Raw genomic sequence first — 20,473 nt, 5'->3', positions numbered from 1 at the left:
GTTTCTTCCTCTTCAAGAACATTAGAATAATAGAATCATAGAATCATAGAGTTGGAAGAGACCTTGTGGGCCATCCCGTCCAACCCCCTGCCAAGAAGCAGGAAAATCACATTCTAAGTATTACTTTAATGAATACCAGCTTATGTAATATACTAAGTAAAATGCTATTATCCCTATTAAAACATTGACTAATGTTACTATGCAACTGTGATGATGGTGGCACTGAGAGAAGGGCCTCTCCTGATAATCTCAGACCTCGTGCGGGCTGATAGGAAGAGATGCGGTCCCTCAAGTAGGCTGGGCCTGAGCTGTTAAGGGCTTTATAGGCTAAAACCAGCACCTTGAATTGCACCTAGAAACAAACTGGAAGCCAGCGTAGTTGCTTCAGGGAGTAGTTCTTTCCCTATATTCCTCTCCTGTGAGCAGTCTAGCTGCTGAGCTTTGTACCAATTGAAGTTTCTGAATGCTCTTTTGGGGCAGCCCCACATAGAGCACACTACAGTAGTCTAGTCTGGATGTGACTAAGGCGAAACCTTGGCCAGATCGGGCTTTTTAAGGTTTGGGCGCAGCTGGCACACAAACTTTAACTGTGCGAAGGCCCTCTCAGCCACTGCCGACATCTGAGCCTCCAGGGTTAGCGCAGAGTCCAGGAGGACTCCCTGTGCATTCAGGGGGAATGTGACTCCATCCAGCACAGGTTGCAGCTCCATACCCTGATCAGCCCTACGACTTACCAGTAGTACCTCCGTCGGGATTCAGTTTCCATTTCTACCTATGGATTGACTATTTTGTGGGGGTGGATTGTAATCCATGACGATTCATGGTGACATAGACCAATTAGTATCAAAGGTGCCATACAAACTCAATATTTTCCTGCTTTCTTTCATTTTTTTAAAAATGCTAGCCAGTATGTTAATGGGGAGGAATATGGAGGGACATATTTTCTGGAAGAATGTAACCCTGAAAGATATGACTGATAAAATACATAACTGATTGCCTGATTTCTGTATTTTCTTCACAGAGTGGACAAGGCAGCCCAGCTTGTGATAAGGTGAGTGGACCTTTTTGACAATAAACTAATTTTAAATGTATTGTATTATATTATAATTCCTCCTTTGATATGTGAGTTGTTCTGGAAAAGCTATTGGGAAATCTTGTTCAGTAAAAGTCATCCTGTGATGGCTGAATGGTGGAGTTGTGCACGGAATTCGTTTCTCTTGTTTCCTTTGTTTCTTTTGTTTCTTTTCTGTACTTCGGGAGCACGTAACAGGAAGCCCCCTTTTGGTACAAAAATCTGCTCATCATGAAAGCAAGTGAGAGCCAATTCTGGCTCCTAGCCTGCTTTTCGTGAGCAGAGCAGCCTCCTTGTCTTGAAAGTATGAGTGGTGTACAGGCCCAGAAAGTGCATTCACTTGCCAGTACCTGCAGCCAAGCGCTTCCTCATACTTCCAAGGAGAGTTCGAATGTGGCGTGCAGGCCCAGAAAGCATGCGCACCTACCAGCACCTGCAGCTGAGTGCCTCCTCTAGAGTAAGAATTTCTTACTCTAGAAGAAGCACTCAGCTGCAGGCATTGGCAGGCGTGCACGCTTTCTGGGCCTACACACCACAAACACACACTCTTTCCAAGGAGAATGTGTGTGTGGCATGCAGGTCCAGAAAGTGCGCATGCCTGGGAGTATCTGCAGCTGAGCGCCTCCTCTGGAGTAGAAGGAAACATTAAGAAGAAGCCTCCTTAAAGCGCATGGGAAGGGGAGCCTGGGAAGTCCCCTCCATAATGGGCCATTAGAAAACGGATCTTTTGGCACCACAGAACAAAAACAGATATCTGCCCTCCCGATTTCGGGAGGCTCCCAAAAACTGATTGCGGCCCTCACTGAAACCCGGGACATTAAATGGGTCAAGGTTTACCCTGAATGCACAACTCTACTGAATGGTGAGTTGGTCTTTCTGGACAAGTAAACAGGAGGAAGTACACATGAAAGTGAAAAAATGTAAATCAAAATGTTTTTTTTAAATCCTGTCTAGTAATATCTAGATCCTCCAGCACCACTATGGAACTGACCATAGAACTGCATTGGAGGAACTTGAGAGCCCTAGAGGAAAAAAATTAATCAAACCCATGAATAATTAAATCCGCAAAAATCAAATCTACAAATGTGATGTGCTAACTGTACTTGTTCACATACAGTAGAAGATTAAACTCTATGGCTTTTACTACCAGAAAATTTAGTAAAGGATAGCATCCAAATTAGATGGCTTTAAAGTTAGGTTAGTTGAATCCATGGTTGATGAAACTGCAGAAGCTATTTCCCAGGGTGGCTGCATGCTGCACCTAGGATCAAAAGCAAATTGTTCCTGAAAACCAACTGCCAAGAAGCACAAGCAGGAATACTCTTTCTGCTCTTGCCAATTTGTAGGTTTTTAGTAGGGACTGAGTTGGTTTGGTTTGATCTAGCAGGCATCTTTTCTAGGGATATTTGCTATCTTACTGAACAGAATGCAGTGAAGTTAGTAGATATAAGCTTGGGCTAGAAACAGGAGAAATGACTCCAGATGCACAATATGAAAAAGGAAACATATTTATTGTTTCAGGAAATCTAATTTAGGATGGGAAAAGAGAGACAAAATGAGTAAAGATTTCTTAGAAAAAAACCCCCTAAAACTGGTTTTCATGGGTGGATGTTGGATAGTAACCTTTATGAAGCGGGAGCCTCATAGAGATCCCTTTCAGACAGAAGTAGATAAATTGCTAAATAAAGACCCTTCTACACTGCCATATAATCCAGATTATCAAATCAGATAATCTACATTATCTGCTTTGAATCGGATTATCTGAGTCTTCATTGCCATATAATTCTGTTGAAAGCAGATAATCTGGATTTTATATGGCCGTGTAGAAGGAGTTTAACTTTTAGAAGAAGGGCAAGTGACTTCTACGGGCAGAAAGAAGGTAACAGCAACAACAAAATACTCAAATAAATATATCAAAGAGAGAAACAGAGAGGGAAACGAAAGGGCAGACACACCTCTTTCACTAATAACTTTACAAGCATTCTTTGCATCTTTGATTTCAACATCTTTTTATGTTCTTATGAGGCTGTAAATAGAACAGGACAGCTTCTTTGTCCATTATACAATAATAAATTCTACCCTGGTCTCAAAGCACACTATTGAGCTGGTTACAGTATAATTTGTTGCTTCCATTTTCTACATCAGATTTAGGAAATTGAAATAGCAGGCTAGTTCAAGCAAGGGACTTCCATGTTTGTGACATTATCTGTCCAAATTTTATTCTGAACTTTAAAGAAGTTACCCAAGTAGCTTAACCTTACCCTTAATGGTTCAGTAAACTCCAAAGTAGATTGACTGCCCCACTGAAGTGGGAGACACCGCTCACCACTATATATTTATTAGGAGGTCTAAACTATGAACATTGAAAATACATCCCCATCCCCATTTTAACAACCTGATATTCTCCATAACATCATAGACTCTAATATATGATTGAATCTTTTAGTACACCACACCTTGATCACAAAGCATCACTTATTTCCAAAATTTTCTGAACATGTATTTTTTAAATTAAATTTGTAAATGCATAATAGAAGTTCACAAGGAAAGTTTTCAGTTATACTATAATAATGTAAGAAAGCAGAAAAAAGAAAACATAAGTAAAGAAAAAAACTACTGTGTGAATAATAAGTTTCTATACAAGTTGACCAAATATTCAAACATAAGTCCACTTGAAAGCTTTGTCTGGAGTCATTCTTTCAAATGTTGCAAGCGTTGTTAGATCTTCTATCCATTGGAGGAAAGTTAACTTTCTAATGCAGAAATATTAATCTTTTAGCGGTCCAGAGGACATGAAAAAAATCATTTCCTCTGGCCTTTTGTGAGTTTCCAAGATAGAGGTAAATTATTCAAAAAGACATGCACATCTCCAAATATTAGAGAACTTTCCAATACCAAGTTTATTCACCTAATTGCTTCCACCCAGAATGAGGCCACTATGGGATCACTGGCCACTTTCCAATAACAGGTTTATCTACTTGATTAATTCCACTACAAAATGAGGCCACTTAACATATGTTTTAAGGAGACATTAGCAACATTACATCTTCAACAACTGGCTAATTTATATGGCTATTTATTTAAAAGATGATGTGGTGGCCAACATATATCTGAAACAGTGCTGTCTTCTGTATAAGATGTAATCAAAGATTTATACCCATATTGTTAACCAGTTAAATGGGAGGAAGCAAGTGGGAAGGAGATCTTTCTCTCTTTCCAGTTCGGCTGGAGTGATTAGAACATCACCACCCAAGGATCTCAATGCTATGAATTAATTCTAGAAATAGGTTTTGTTTGCTGATCTTGATATTCAAGTTTTTAAAGGTCAAACTACCTTCCAATCTCATGATGATAATCAAGTCCATTCTATTCCTATAATTATATAAAAACTATTATTTGCATGTGTCAGAACACATTGTGTTCAGATTATCTTTTCTCACTAAAAATAATTGCTGTTTTGTTTTGCTTTTATAGAGTTCAACCTCTTACAACATCCAGGCTTGTAACCAGGTAAGCACTATTTTTTGTTTGTTTGTTTTAAAAATACAACCTAGATACCTTTGGTAACCATTGAGCCTGCCATGTAAGAAAACCATGCATATCAATACTCCCTGAAATATAAGCCCCTTTAAGCCCCCTTCTGTGCTGCCATATAAAATCCAGATTATCTGCTTTGAGCTGTATTATATGGCAGTGTAGAAGGAGCCTTTTTAAAAGAAAAGCATGATCACAACATTTTAGAAAATAGTATTCATATACTTTTAGAGAAGAGCCAAAAACCCATTTGAGTAGAATCTTCTCAAGTGGGATACAACCAAATGTAATATGCAAAGCAGCTGGCTTCAGTTGTTAGACTGAATAACTTGTTGTTATTCATGTTCATTAATAATAAATGTATTGTCTTAAATGATTTTAATTGTTTTAATGTATTTTATAATTCTATTTATATGTTTTTTTAAGGCATCGAATAATTGCCTATGTGTAAAGCCGCCTTGAGTCCCCTCTGGGGTGGAGAAAGGTGGGCTAAAAATGTAACAACCAAATAAATAAATAAATCTGTGCTAAAACAGAATATGCCAGCTCATAAAAATAGCAGTGCTTCAGAAGTGTTTTTCAGTGCTCAAAAATATATCTACTCGCCCATAAAACAACTTGTTTAATATTATGCACGTAAAAGACAAAATAAAGTAGACTTTTGTAAAAAAAAAAAAGTTAGCAGATTTGGTTTACTTTCATGTGTTTAGCATCCACAGTATGCAACTTATCAGTCAGTTGCAGATATGTTTGAGATATTTTCTGTGCCATCCGGTCACAACATCTCTCTCTTACAATAACAGCGGGCAAGTGTTTGCAAGTCTGAGATCTGAGCAGTCCCAAAGTCTAAAGAAGTCTGTGCTCTGGTCTCAGAGTGGATCATGTGGTCTGTTGCCCCTCCCACAACTTCTCAGGAAAACAGAGCAAGGAAAGAAAGCTGCATAGCAGAACATACACATACATACAGTAAATAAGCAACAGGATTATAGATAAACGAATTACTAGAGGAGGTTTGGAGAAGGTTGTAATTTCCAACAGCCTTTGTATCTAACAGTGATCGAGTCCTAAAACAAAATGCTTTCAATCAAAATGTGTGATTACAAACGCATGGCTGATGTATGTTTTTCTTTGCAGCTGGGTCAGTCTTCAAGCTCACAGAGTGGCAGTTCCTTTGGTGCACAGGTATACAAAGCTTTACCTTTCCATTAGAATCCATAGTTTTACCTTTGCATGTCAAATTCCAGAAATATGCTGTGTTTTAACTATAAAACTCATTCAGTCACTACATGCCGCCAAACACCTGTAAGAATGGGAATACGTTTGTGATCAGTTTTTATATCTTCAGGCTCTAGCAAATTCATACATACGCATACAATCTCATTTCATTTTTGTTGCATTTCTCAGACTTCTATCCTTATCCTTATCTTGTTCTGATTCCATGCAGGAAGAAATTCCCCACAAGGCATGTGTTTTTACATGTAATATTGTGTAAATTATTCAGTTGAGTGAAGTATCCTTGAGAATATTTTCCAAATGTATACATCTTGAATAACTGTCAGTCTCTATTCCACTGCATTTCTCTAAATCCACAGGCCACATTAATTTAGCTGTAATCAAATAAGGAAGATTTAAAAGTTATATAATACTTGCCCAGCCAACATTCTGCATTTTGGTCTTGTGTCATGGTTCAACCATAATCACCATCTCAATCTTTTCTCAGAGTGGAAAATTTTCATCAAACAGCAATTCTATATACAGTCAGGTGAGCATTACCTTCTTCTTTCTCATAGCTACCCATGTAGACAATTTTAAATTTTGAAGTATTGTAGAACCATGTGCTCTCTGGATATGTTGGCTCCAACACCCATAATCTCCCAACCAACAATGCTATGGATTGTGGGAGTTGTACCCACACCACTGAAGATGAGACAGGCTGGATCTTCATATACCTAAGTAACAAGGAATAGCATACATGAGATGGGCTTCTTTATATTAACAATCTCAAAACCTTATCATACAGTCATTCTATACAGCCTGAATTATACGATTTAATTGCTTTGCTCTGAGCTTATGTCTTCATGTTTTAATATTTGACTGCCATTTGGATCATTTTACTCCTCATAAAGTCACTTTGTGAATAATTTTATTTTTTTAAAAACACAGTAATTCTCCCTTCCTTCTTCATTGCATCTTTACAGGGTTCAAGAACTCAAGGTGGTTCATCAGAAACTATCCGGATTACTGTCCAGGTAATCCTCCATCTGCTATGTACAGTTTAGTGAATCAAACCAATGTAAAAATGTATTTCTTCATTGATTTCAGTATCTTCAAATGGCAGAGTAAGTAGCAAAAGCACCTAGGGCACCAAGTACCACTAAAAAGTATGGTCGGGGAGCGTAAAATATCCCTGGTTTTAAGACTGTAGTTCATGTTATTGGTAAATAGAACTCTCCATAACCTTTTGGAGATTTTATGACCCTGCTAGAAGTCATAACCTTTTGGGAAAACGGCATTCATGTAAGGCAATTTGGTATCTCAGCTTTTAAACTGATATACCTAGGTATCTCTTTGAACAGTTATGCCAGGGGTCCCCAAACGAAGGCCCGGGGGCCGGATGCTGCCCTCCAAGGTCATTTAACTGGCCCCGCCCTCAGTTTTATAATATAATATTTTATATCAGTTTTAATAATATAATATATTGTATATACATATAATATTGATAATAATATTGTTATACAATTATAATACTAATAGTAATACCATATAATAATATTAATTATATGTTATATATTACATATTATATAGTAGTATAGTGGTATAGTTCAATATAGTAATATATAATGCTAATATTGTGTTATGCTAATAATATAATATATTGTATGTACATACAGCTGCTCTGAGTCCCCTTCGGGATGAGAAGGGTGGGATATAAATGTAGTAAATAAATGCAGTAAATAAATAATTAATTTTAGACTTAGGCTCGGCCAAAGTCTGAAATGACTTGAAGGCACACAACAACAACAATCCTAATTAACTTGACTATCTCATTGGCCAGTAGCAGGCCCACACTTTCCATTGAAATCCTGATAGGTTGATGTTGGTTAAAATTGTTTTCATTTTTAAATATTGTATTGTTTTTTCATTGTTGTTGTTGTTGCACTACAAATAAGACATGTGCAGTATGCATAGGAATTTGTTTTGTTTTTTTCAAATGATAATTCGGCCCCTCAACAGTCTGAAGGATTGTGGACTAGCCCTCTGCTTCAAAAGTTTGGGGACCCCTGAGTTATGCCAATGCAATATATAGCAGAGTTTTAGAAGTGTTCTTTCAGTTGCTCAAAAAACATCTACTCTCCCTTAAAACCTCTTGGTTTAAATCCTACTCTCAAGAGAGAAAAATAAGCAGACTTCTTTGAAAGTAACATAGTTGGTTTACTCACAAACTTCATGTATTTAGCATACAAGTACTTTGCATATCAATCCAGTTACACATAGAATTTGAAGTAGTTTCTCTGTGTAGGTAACGGCATATTTTTATAATCAACAGTCCAAAGTCCAAATCATCTCTCTGTTCTGAGAGTCTAATAGAGTCTCTGTTTCTACATTGAAAGTCTAAAAGCTATTGTGCAGCATTCTGTTCCTACTGACTTCTAAAAGCATACATTTGTTTCTACTGAAGTCTCTAAGACTACATCTATTTCCACTGAAGTCTCTAAGCATACTGGAATCTGAGTCCTGAACAAGTTCCAGATAGAATCATAGAATCGAAGAATCATAGAGTTGAAAGAGACCTCACGGGCCATCCAGTCCAAGCCCCTGCCAAGAAGCAGGAAAATCACATTCAAAGCACCCCTGATCTGATCACATGGTCTGCAGCCCCTCCCACAACATAGAGTTAAGGAAAAACTGCAAACCAGTACAGTTATGTACAATACAGTAAGCAATTTGAATTATGTGCATAACACATAACTAGTGGAGGCTTGAAGGAGATTACTATTTCCAACACATGTGAGTCCCTTGTCCCAAATCTTAATGTTTTTTAAACTACAGCAACCATAATCTTCCGGTTAGAAGGGTTAACGGACCACACTTGTAGGATGAGGTTGGGAGTTGTGGTCCAGAAAAACAACATTTCCGATTTGTGATTCCCTTGCCAAGTTTTAAAATTGCATAGCAGACTGACTGGAGCTTTTTTCAGAAGAGCATTCTGATGACTATCTCTAATAAAGAGATAAGGGCTGTTTTATTGTTAATGTGGCCTTTTTCTCTTTACTGCAGGGTCAGCCTTCAGGTTCACAGGGTGGCAGCACTTATGGCATACAGGTAAATATGCTTTCACATTTTGTACATCAATTGCTGGTATGCTTTTGAAACACAAATGTCACCCCTGTTAACTAACAGAAGCCCCATATTATCAAAGCAGATAATCCACATTACCTGCTTTGAACTGGATGATATGAGTCTACACTGCCATGTTATCCAGTTCAAAACAGATAATCTAGATTTTATATGACAATGTAGAATGGCGCTTGGTTCATGATATTCCCTCTTTGCCAACCCATCTGGATCAAGGTGGCTTATCATATAAGTACCCCTGACCCAGAGTGGGACCTGGAAGGACTGGCAACTTGAGTGTGTTCACAAAATCAAGATAGACTGCACTGCCAGCTAGGTTCAGCTTTTGGAAGCGAAGCAAGTGTGATCACCTACATGTGCTCCTTTATATGGGCCCATTTACAGCTAAATTTATTTTTCTTTACAGGGCCAGTCTTCAGGCTCACAGAGTAGCAGCTCCTATGGCACACAGGTAAGACAGGCATATGTCATGGGTAGAGCACTTTCCCCAGCCTGGTGACTTATAGAGGAGTCAGAGTTTCATATTAACTGCCATGGTTCCTCCCAGATAATGCCAGGAAATAGGTGAAAGTGCTGTCCTCCTTCCCTATTACAAAATTGCAATTCCCATGGTTTCCTGGAAATTGAGAGAGACTATGAAATCCTTTTTGAACTGGTAGTGTAACTGTGCTTCCTTGGATAATTGCACAGATGATGAAATTTTATGAATCGAAAACATGCAGTTCGAAAACATGCAAATGTGAGTAGATCAATATGTACCACTCTGGCGGGAAGGTAATGGCGCTCCATGCAGTCATGCCGGCCACATGACCTTGGAGGTGTCTACGGACAACGCTGGCTCTTCGGCTTAGAAATGGAGATGAGCACCAACCCCCAGAGTCAGACATAACTGGACTTAACGTCAGGGGAAAACCTTTACCTTAGTGTTTTAATTGAGCGGTTTTGTTAAAAATTAATGGGCCGCAAGAATACAACATTGAGGAAGGGATCTACTCTCTTCTGTCACTCTGATTTAGGCCAAAATGTTTCCAGATATGATATCCCAGATGCTACATTTATTCAATTATCTTAACTAATTGTCGGTTAGGGAATAATATACATCATAAGGGAAATCCATTTTGTTGAATTCCAGTTACTTTCTATGTTAACAATTCCTAGGGGCATTCCATTTTTTACTGGTGGATTGATTAATAATTTTCAGGGAAATGGTTTATATTCTTCAATTGTTAAACAATTAACTAGAAAAAAGCTGAAATGTTCATTTCTTTTTGTGAAACAGGGTGGATCCTATTCAAGTGGAGGCAGTCCCTGTGGCCAGGTATGTTCCTTTTATTTGAGAGTTTATTTCAAAAATTTCTTCTGTGTCTGTTGAGAAGAAGAGGACCCCAACACATTTTTAATACAGCAAAAGAACTGATATCACAATTCCATTAATTAATTCTTGTCAGATCTTTAGTTTTTAATTTTTTCCTATTGGAACAAATATATAATGTTTGAGTATAAGTGTTATTTACCAGAAAGACAATAAATATAATTCAGAGCAGTGTAGAAGTTTTATCTCAATCTGTTGGAAGATCTTGGATTGATTTACAGAAGAACAGCAAGGATTTATTTTAGCTACAATACCCTCAGTCCTATACTGAAATGAAGAAAGCTTAGGGTAGCCAGAAGTAAACGCGTATGTGGAAAGGCTGCCACATTCAGTGCTGGTACTACAGAATTGTTTATTTCTAGTTGTCTTTTCAACTAATTTCTGTTTTCTAAAGTGCAAGGTTCTTGTAAAAAGCAAATATGGCTCTGCAAACCTGAAGTCTGTCTGTCCCTGCCATTAACTTCATTTTTATTAGTTTATACCATGGGCAAACGTCGGCCCTTCAGGTGTTTTGGACTTCAACTTCCACAATTCCTAACAGCTTACTGGCTGTTGAAGCCCAAAACACCTAGACGGCCGAAATTTGCCCATGCCTGGTATATACAGTCAGCCCTCCACATTCACTGGAGTTAGGGGCACAAGACACCCATGAAAGCAAATAAATAAATCACAAATAAAATAATTGCTTTTTCTTAATCTGAGAGGACACCTTTCTAGTTTCTCCAATATGAGAAACGTAATGGCCAAATTCTACTGGAAAGCTGGATATAGAATCGCACTGGGTGATCCAGAGATTCCTAGAGAGGTGTTCACTCTCTTTTGGTTCTCCAGCATGGCTCTATGACCACAGAATTTCACTGGACCTTGAGATTCTGAGAGGGAACACTTTAATCAAATCCATGAAGAATCGAATCTGAAAAAGTCAAACCTGAAAATGTGGAGAGCCAACTGTATCAAGTTTTTTGTTTAAATCTCTAACTTATTCTCCTGAGAAGGATTCAGTGCACAAACCCCTCTAGAAGTCATCTAGTGGGTCTGAGGACATGAGTATCAGTGCTCATTTCTTCATATGAAAGGGAGGCATATACAATAATCTCTTCATATCGCTTGCATGTGCATTGAAACAGGCTAAATTTTCAATGCACATAGCAGCAAGACCTTGGCAGCCAAGGTGGAGGGCACCATAGCATCCTCACAGTGCTGTTTCTCCTTGGCTTCTTGGATGCTTACCTGTGTTGGAAGCCAGCGCAATATATTCCAAAGCTAAATCTTGCAAAATGTACCAGTTTAAATTACAGCTCCAGTGACACTTTAATGATGATTGTCTGGATATAGCTATCATGCAATGGCATTGGTTTTAGGGTCTGATCTCAGATGGGCCGAAAATCTAAGAATGTAAAGAATAAGCATGGGACTGGGAGGAAAAAGACCAGTGCACATCCACAGCAAAGTAACAAGAATAAATCTTTATTTTTTTTTACACAGGGAACAACATATGACAGCAATCCCTGCCATCAGGTAAGCCCTCTATTTTAGTTCATCTAGGTATTTATTTAAAGGTAATGTCTGGTTTTGAGTTGGGATTTGTTGAGAATCTGCGAACTGTTAGGCTCAAAATGACCCTCTTTTGTGAGGTAGATTCCCAAGAAAATAGCAGAGTGCAGAAGCATGCATCCAAAAACAGCAGGAAACTTACGTGAGGTGAGTTTAGGGAAAGCCTTTCTTCTTTAGGATGACAAAGGATTGCAAAGTCAGCTTAAAAGTTCAAAAGGTATTTATTGAGGTAAAAGGAAATCCATTGTAGATAGGAAAAAGGTTTGGAGCTAACTAGCTCTCTAAGTTTCTAAGGCAGGTAAGCAGGTAAAAATAACAAAGATATCTAGATAGCTACATTTTGCCTAAGAGATGGGCAAAATGCATCCTTCTTGGTGAAAGACAAAGGAGGAAGAATGTAGAAGGAATGGCGACCAACCGCATGGTCTGTGCCTTCTCTTTGGGCCATAAAAATTTCAATCTACGTAGAGGATGTAACCTCATCCCTGCAGAGATCACATTGCTAAAACAACAAGAGGAGGGAGTGGATGTAAACAGGATAGAAGAGAGAAAACAGCAAACTCAAATTGTGACAACTCCAAGTTGCAGGTGGCAGGAAGTACAAATCTTTTTCTTGGTCCACATTTTTTGGGACAAAACTGTTCTTGAGAACAAATAAAGGATTGCTAAAGGTGTTGCCCCCTTCCCAAAAGAGGGGCTTTCTGCTGCGAGATTGAGTGAGGGATGCGTGCGGCCAATCACAGGTGGGCGGTGCTGCAGAAGCGTCCCTGCACGAGCAAATCTGAGAGGAGAAGGCGGGGGGTGTGCGCATGCACAGGGGGTGCGTGCGCATGCGGGAGCTCCGCAACGGCGCCCCAAAGAAAATGGCACCACAGGCAACTGCCTGGTTTGCCTTACAGGTGAACCGCCCCTGCAGCCACTTCCATCATGAAAAGTCTGTAGTCATGAGACTTTGCCCACAGATGACAAGTTGTATCATTGCTGATGGGATGCATACAGATTTTCCTGTCACACATTTAAAAAGCACTTTAGCAACAGAAGAATCTGTAGTATTAAAAAAAACGATTAGAATTTCGTCTGCAAATAATCTGTTTCTGCGACACTTTGCAGGCACATATCAACAGAATACTGACAGGATGGGGCAAACATCATGCGATGGGACCCATTTGAAATAATTCTCAAATAGTCTTAGAAACTGAGTATTTCCTAATATGATAAGGTCCTGTGACTGTGCTTCAAGGAAATATTAAAGGGAGCTTCTAAGTGGGGGAGAATATCATACTCCCTGTGTAGCACAGAACTTCAGCACTCTATCACTAAGTGGGCAGGGGAAGGCACAACCTAATCCTCAAACAAGACTCTATTGTAACCAGGGACTTCATGGATATTTACAAATAGAATCGACTTTATTTCTCTACAGAAAAGCTTATTTTAGAGAGAGAGCCTATAGGACCTACTAAAATACTGTGTGAACAACAAAGATTACACATAATGCTGTGTAATGGCAGCAGCCCACTGGCTGGCACCACAAATTGCATGCAATCTTTTATGCAGAAGATTGCACATTTATGGATTTGTCTTCTTTGTAACAATTGACAAGTCGTTTCCATTTTCAAAAGAAGAGAGCAGCAATGTTTATGCAGTGATGTTTTTTTTTTACTTCTTCACAGAACCAAGCCTCATCCTCCTCTTCTTCCTCTTCATATTCTTCCTCTTCTTACGGCAACCAGGTAGGATCTGTTTCCTTGAGTTCTTAACAGGATGTTTCAAAATGATGGACCCAATTTCAAAGCAGTATACATACAGTATTTCACAATGGCAACATGTTACAATTGCACAAGAAGTTACAAATAGTTTTACTAACTATTTTTAGCCAGAAACAAATCTAAAAAATAACTGCAAATGGAGAACATCTCAATAAGCCTTAAGTTGCAGGGTTTCCATCTCATGAATGACTGAGTATAGGGGCTGTTTGTGTACTGGGAGGGCATCTAGCGGTAATCTTTTGAAACTCTATGCCCCACCCTTTCAAGGAGTAAGACTTTCATTCATGAGTGGTCCATATTGTATATACATCTGGACTTTGCCAATTGCATGATATAGATACAATCTTGCCATTTATGTGGGAGGATCAGAGCTTGTTCATATATTAACTGAGTGTTTATTACAATATCATTGTGAAGGACAATTAACATAAAAATTCAAAATTTTGCTGCACATTTCAGCTAGTGTATGCCTAATCTAATAGTGCATGAAATTCAGATCTCCTGCAGATTTAATTATTACTCTTTAGCAAAAAAGACAGAACCAAATTTTGTGATGTGAATGATTTCTTGTTTTTTCACAGGGACAAGCATCTTCCTACGGCAACCAGGTCTGGATTCTTTGTTTTGTTTTACTTTCAAGTTAAATAGCATGCAGTCCTTTGGGAAATTTATTTTGAATTTTTGGTTTGGTATTTTTCTTTTCATTCAGATCAGTGGTTCTCAGGTGTTTTGGCTTACAACTCCCAGAAATCCCAGCCAGTTTACCAGCTGTTAGAGTTTCTGGGAGTTAAAGGCCAAAACATCTGGGGACCCACAGGTTGAGAACCACTGATTTAGATGATGCACAATCTTTATATAACTGGGAGATATGGTAAAAATGTTCATAATGTTTTTCTAAATCAAAGAAGTAAACATCCTTCTAGGTTGCTCTCTGACATATTGTGTTGCATATCTCTCACACCTCTTAACAGAGCAAACACAGAAAAATTTTGCAAAGATTGTCCTAATTTCTATTTTCAAATTCCAAATTTATTTTCAAATAATATAACAAATTACAAAATATCTTCCACATTTTGAATGTCTTCAAAAGATTTCTAAGCATTGTGTTTCTGAAATTAGTGTGTTTTAAGAACTACTAAAAACCCTTTTTACTCTGCTTATTCTTCATAGGGTAGTTTACAATATCAAGGCAACAGCAATGGTTGTAATTCGGTAGGTTACATTTCTCGTTATTTATTATTTGCTACCTAGTAAAGTGACTTTTTATATGAATTAGCTACCAGTATTTTTTAAGTGACACTCAAAAGCATGAGATGGGAAAGAGGCAAGGATTTGGCCTTTCACTTTTCACTGGCCAACACACATTTTGCCTCAAGTGTTAGCCCTGTTTCTGGATATATTTGACACGTGGATTCCAAAAATGGCACCAGTTTTCCACTATCAGCCCTAGTTGTTGAGATACAGAACTTATGGCATCTGCCAGTCACGATCTGCTTGCCCATAGAAAACCATGATAACCTTATCTAAGAAACTAGAGCTGATGTGGTCTATCCAATGCAATTTTCTGTATTAGTGCCCCAAATAACCCCAGGAACAGGCCTAAAAATAAAGACATCAAGATTTGTTTTGTTGGTCTGTGTTGTCAACTGCCCTGGAATCAGTTTACCCCCATTCCTTTCACACTTCTATGACTTTAAAATGTTTTCTTCCATTTTTCACTAGGTGTCAGTTTAACATTTTTACCTAGGTATTTTAAATTTAAATATATGTAAACTGTGGTTGCACTAGATGAAAGGTAAATGAAGTAAGCCAGCTTCAAACTATGCAGCATGCCATGGTGGAATATGGTTTTGAAGCGTGGTTTGGATTTCATAAAGTTAGAAGACATCAGCGATGTGGCCATTCCTATGCCCCCGGCATCATTAGGTTTCCACTCGATGCCATGAGTGGAACTTTTCCACACGGGACAAGAAAGAAGGAGCAAAATTACTATGCTGGCTGAGAGAAAGGGGATTGCTATTTCCACAAGCCAATGATTAGAGATGGAAGGGATTTCCTTTCTTGGGTTGGAGGAATGATGAGTAAGAGAGAGGTGGAGGAAATTAAATACTCCATGTAGCAAATTAGGTCCTGTGTACTATTTGGGTTGAAAACACTTCATAAATTTGCCTTGTTTCACTAAACTAAAACTGAGCATGACTCTGCATGTACCACCAAATTATGACAACTGAAACTGGAATCAAAATTCCTTTTCTTCTTCTGGCCATATTGGAGGCCTCTAAACTTGCTGCTGGATTTTAGTGTAATATCCCAATGCAGCAAATCCATACAAACCTGCATCTTCATATGACTTTCTAATATTAATATTTACAAAGAACTCTAGAAAGCAGATGCCCACAAATCTGAGCAAGTGTGGCCTTGACCTAGTACATTAGACTCAATTTACAGCTCATCTTTGGATTTAAGGTAAAGGTTTTCCCCTGACATTAAGTCTAGGCATGTCCGACTCTGGGGGTTGGTGCTCATTTCCATTTCTAAGCCGAAGAGCCAGTGTTGTCCATAGATACCTCCAAGGTCATGTGGCCAGCATGACTGCATGGAGCACCGTTACCTTCCCGCTGGAGCGGTACCTATTGATCTACTCACATTTGCATGTTTTTGAATTGCTAGGTTGGCAGAAGCTGGGGTTAGCAGCGGGAATTCATCCCACTCCCCAGATTCGAACCACCGACTTTCGGTCAGCAAGTTCAGCAGTTCGGCGGTTTAACCCGCCACACCACCGAGGGGTTCCCTTTTGGACTTACAATAGCCTTAATTGAGGCTGACCTACTGGGAAAAGACATGAAATAATTTTAAAGCAATAGCAATAGCAGTGACCGATTTCTCCGTTCTGATTTTTCACAGGGATCTTCTTCACAAAGCAATTACAACAACCAGGTAATACTTTCCTTTTACTCTTTTTTTAAAAGTCAATGGATGTACAGCTCTTTTAATAGGATTTTTCACGTTGGAGACAATGGCTGTGTCTACATGTCCAAAATAAAGTGGAATAACTTTTTAGCTGTTGGTAGGCAGTGCATGTGTGGATTCACGTTGGAAACACTGCATCCAGGTATTAATGTGAGTCAAGAGGAAATGTAGTTTACCCTGGAGATTCAAAAAACTCTAAGGTAGTCCTAGCATTTTGGAAGTGTGGACAGCTGGGCTGGATGTGTCCAGACCCACTGTCCACAGCTCCAGTTGACTACAGAAGGGCAACTCTGGAGTAGTTAATCCCAGATTACTCAGGTAAATATAGGCACAATTGATGTCTCCCAACTAGCCTTATTCATCTAAATCAAAGCATGGCCATATATTTGAGTCAGTGGGACTTGACCTGGTACTGCCTTTCTTTGGACTTCCTGCATAACGTTGGCAAGGCAAGAAAATGCAAAATGATTTTGGAGGCAGCAGTGTGGTGACTGATTTCTTGTTTCTTTATAGGATCAATCATCTCCCTATGGCAATCAGGTTTGGATTCTTTGTTTTGTTTTGTTTTCAAGTTAAATAGCATAAAGTCTTTAAGGCAATTTCTTTGGGAAAATGTTCAGAAAATGACTGCAAAAAAACATTTAAAACGATGGTTTATCATTGGACACTTGAGCCTCAAGACAGTATTTCTCCTCCTTCTGTTACCTTCTTCAGTCAGGTGCATTTTTCCATAGCTGAAACTTAGTTCTAATCTTGTATAAATTATCACTAGTCTTCAGTTGTGGTATACTGGTAAATTTAAAAGTGCATGAGTTTGTTGTATGATTCATTCTCTATGTGTTTTTATGCAACCTTTTAATATAGTACCACGTAACATTATAACCCATCTTTTAAGAAGTTGGTTACAGTTGTATTATAATGGCACTTTTCTCTAACTTTGTAGTTCAGTTTTTAAGTCAGATTGTTCTTTGACATCAGCCATTATGTGAAACTGGAATCTGAAAGGAAAGAAGTATCTAGCCCATATATAATTACGAATAATATCTTGTAATTGTTTTAACTCTTTATATGCTCATCTATCCCAAATAATAATAAAACCTGAAAACTTTGTTAATCACTTCTTTGTCTTGCCAACACAAAAAGAGTCTGTCAACTACCCTACTGTTTTATCAGATGATATGGCCAGTTGGCCACTCTTTCTTTAGAAAAGATTTTCAGTGTTGCAATCTCTTATCATTTCCATTCTACTACACACTACACACTAGTCTAATTACTGAACACAAAACAACTTCAGCTCATAGTTTGAAGATAAATCACAGCTCAGAGTTCCAATGAAATTGAAAAATTTGCTGAGGTCATGGAAAAGACAACTTTGGATTTTTTTTTTCATGAACAGTGCATCCCTCACATTCTTAATGCTTTTGGAAAGTTATGGTTTGGATTTATGAAACCATGTTCCTTTCAAATTTACAATGAAGCAGTCACCTCAGAATTCTGGGAAGGACAATTATATGGCATAAAGTCAAATATATGACAAAATAATTCCTAATTTTGTAATATTTTTTTATCTCAGGGTGCTTCTTCTTACAATCACAACAGGTGTTGAGTGGTAAGTATAAAAGTTTCCTTGGCATGGAGATCGGGCATAACATATTTCAAATGCATTTGAGTTCTATAGTTAGAGAAATACAGTGTTCCCTCATTTATTGAGGGGGTTAGGTTCCAGGACCACCCGCAATAAGTGAAAATCCGCAAAGTAGGGACACTATATTTATTTTAATATTTATACATTGTTTTAGTAGTTATACACTATTTTAAGTCTTTATCAACGAATCGTGTGTTCATAAATCTCCTCCTCCTCCTCCTGTTGCCACTTGGGCTCCCTTTCTCTCCCTTTGGCTTCTCCTTCCTCCCCTCCTTAGGCTGTAAATTATAATTTTTATTATTTATAATAGTCTTTTAGAGTTTATTGAAAAACCGGGAAACAGCGAATCCGCGAAAAGTGAACCGCAAAGTAGTGAGGGAACACTGTATATTCTTTTGGCCACTCTGGGCCAAGTTAGGTCTCATATATGAAATGATCCTTTGCTACTTACCTGGGAGTAAAACTTTATTGAGATTGCACTGGTATACTCAGTACTTCTTGTATACTGTATATCTAGCTTGTCTAATGATGGAATATAGTACCCAAGTATATCGATAAGTATCATGGCGAGTGTTGTGGGACAATTTAATCATGTTCATAGACCATATTAATCTTCTTGAGCTCCTCCAAAACTAATCCACAATTTCCATTCCCTGAAACAGCTGCCGTACAATATTTTTAAGTGAAGTGGACTAAATAATGATAAAAGTTGAAACCCAAATTGTGTATTACCCATTTATCCTTACGTGAAATGGAGATATTTAACATTTTAAAGGGTATATTTCTTTCCTCACTTACATGGGACTAAATACTGTACCATAGGTTTTAATGAAACTTATTAATGAGTGTGTGTATGTAGATAGATAGATAGATAGATAGATAGATAGATAGATAGATAGATAGATAGATAGATAGATAGATAGATATTACTGTTCATGTTCCAGACAGAGTCAGCCCTAGTTCACACAAATGATTTCTAAACTACATCTATTAAAATGTGTTAGAAAGTGCTGGCTACCTCTAGCAGAGCAATTGGCAAGGCAGGAGCTGAACATTGGCCACTTGCCTCAACAGGGTCTGACAGAGAAATAAATAATATATTTTAAAAACCTGTATGAAACTAGCTTTATGTACAAATTATCTGTTCAAAATCAAATCCACAGCCTAATTTTGGGGGGGGGGGGGGGGGGAGAGAGTGGAAAGAGAAGAAAGGGCAAAAAAGCAGTATGTTCTGTAATTTGGTGAAGAGAAGAGCACCATTTGCTATTCTGCTTCAGGCAGCAAAGTCTATAAAGCCGTACCTAGGGTTGTATGGTATATTTATTCAGTGAGATGGTGGCAATAGAGAGGAGTGATAATGAAAGAACCACTGGATGACATGGTTATATTTCTGTGTTGCAGAAAAATACATGAAAATAGAAGAAAGGTTTTGAATTGAAACAAGGAAATACAAGTGAGAAGCCATGAATATTACTTCATCATAGGAGGAGGACTGGAGTACATCCAACAACAAAGTCATTACAGAATTACTCTCTGTGTGTATTGCTTCCTCAGCTCATGATGCTAATGAATAGAAGAGTTGATATTTGTCTAAGTCAAGATCTCAGTGGAAATGCTTCAAAATAAAAAGAATATTTCTCTTATTACAACATTTTTAGTATTCTCATTTTTTATATAAGTCTTTTAATATCTCCACTACATAGCAAACCATTCCATTTTGGGGGACATGTTTTCTTTGCTTATCTGTTTACTCTGTTGCCAAGTAAAGTTGATTTCATTTTCAGAAATCAACAAAGTAAGTGCAAACTAAATCCAAGAACATCTGAACTAGGTAAAATGATGGCTACCCTTGAGCTACCTCAATCAAAATATTAATGGAAAAGGATGTATAAATTCAATTTTAAAAGCTAAACATGTGCATGGATGAGAATATGTGCTTAAACAGTTCCCCTGCTCACAGTCTGCATCTTCTATTTAGTCCTTCCATTGAACTGTGTACCTGAAGTTAGAGATCATGACCACTAGAGGATTGTATAGGACACATCTTCATATCGACTAGATCGGTTTCTTTAATGTCATCATTCTGAGCAGTACTGGTCAGACCAGAACTCTGCATTGTATACTTTACTATGTAACCACCTTAGTTATATAGCTAAGTAGTGTTTCCTAGCCTGACTTCACCAATTCTCTTATCAGGCAGGGGT

The 20,473-nt window shown here is 38.1% G+C and overlaps 1 protein-coding gene across 1 annotated transcript in view; it reads left to right on the top strand.

The window, feature by feature from the left end:
• Nucleotides 1-19,918, top strand: part of LOC100559392 (hornerin) — a 48,124-nt gene extending 28,206 nt beyond the window's left edge. The window contains exons 17-32 of the mRNA XM_062979554.1: nucleotides 1,022-1,051; nucleotides 4,547-4,582; nucleotides 5,741-5,788; nucleotides 6,327-6,368; nucleotides 6,805-6,855; nucleotides 8,885-8,929; nucleotides 9,369-9,413; nucleotides 10,242-10,280; nucleotides 11,820-11,852; nucleotides 13,559-13,618; nucleotides 14,236-14,262; nucleotides 14,825-14,866; nucleotides 16,559-16,591; nucleotides 17,138-17,164; nucleotides 18,198-18,233; nucleotides 19,671-19,918. Coding sequence (XP_062835624.1) covers nucleotides 1,022-1,051; nucleotides 4,547-4,582; nucleotides 5,741-5,788; nucleotides 6,327-6,368; nucleotides 6,805-6,855; nucleotides 8,885-8,929; nucleotides 9,369-9,413; nucleotides 10,242-10,280; nucleotides 11,820-11,852; nucleotides 13,559-13,618; nucleotides 14,236-14,262; nucleotides 14,825-14,866; nucleotides 16,559-16,591; nucleotides 17,138-17,164; nucleotides 18,198-18,230 — 591 coding nt within the window. The 3' untranslated portion in view covers nucleotides 18,231-18,233; nucleotides 19,671-19,918. The remainder of the gene's footprint in view (nucleotides 1-1,021; nucleotides 1,052-4,546; nucleotides 4,583-5,740; nucleotides 5,789-6,326; nucleotides 6,369-6,804; nucleotides 6,856-8,884; nucleotides 8,930-9,368; nucleotides 9,414-10,241; nucleotides 10,281-11,819; nucleotides 11,853-13,558; nucleotides 13,619-14,235; nucleotides 14,263-14,824; nucleotides 14,867-16,558; nucleotides 16,592-17,137; nucleotides 17,165-18,197; nucleotides 18,234-19,670) is intronic.
• Nucleotides 19,919-20,473: the final 555 nt, after the last annotated feature.

The sequence above is a fragment of the Anolis carolinensis genome, chromosome 4 (assembly GCF_035594765.1).
Source record: "Anolis carolinensis isolate JA03-04 chromosome 4, rAnoCar3.1.pri, whole genome shotgun sequence".
Classification (NCBI taxonomy): Eukaryota; Metazoa; Chordata; class Lepidosauria; order Squamata; family Dactyloidae; genus Anolis; species Anolis carolinensis.
The sequence above is the reverse complement of the archived record's forward strand: the minus strand, read 5'-3'. Positions and strand labels throughout refer to the sequence as shown.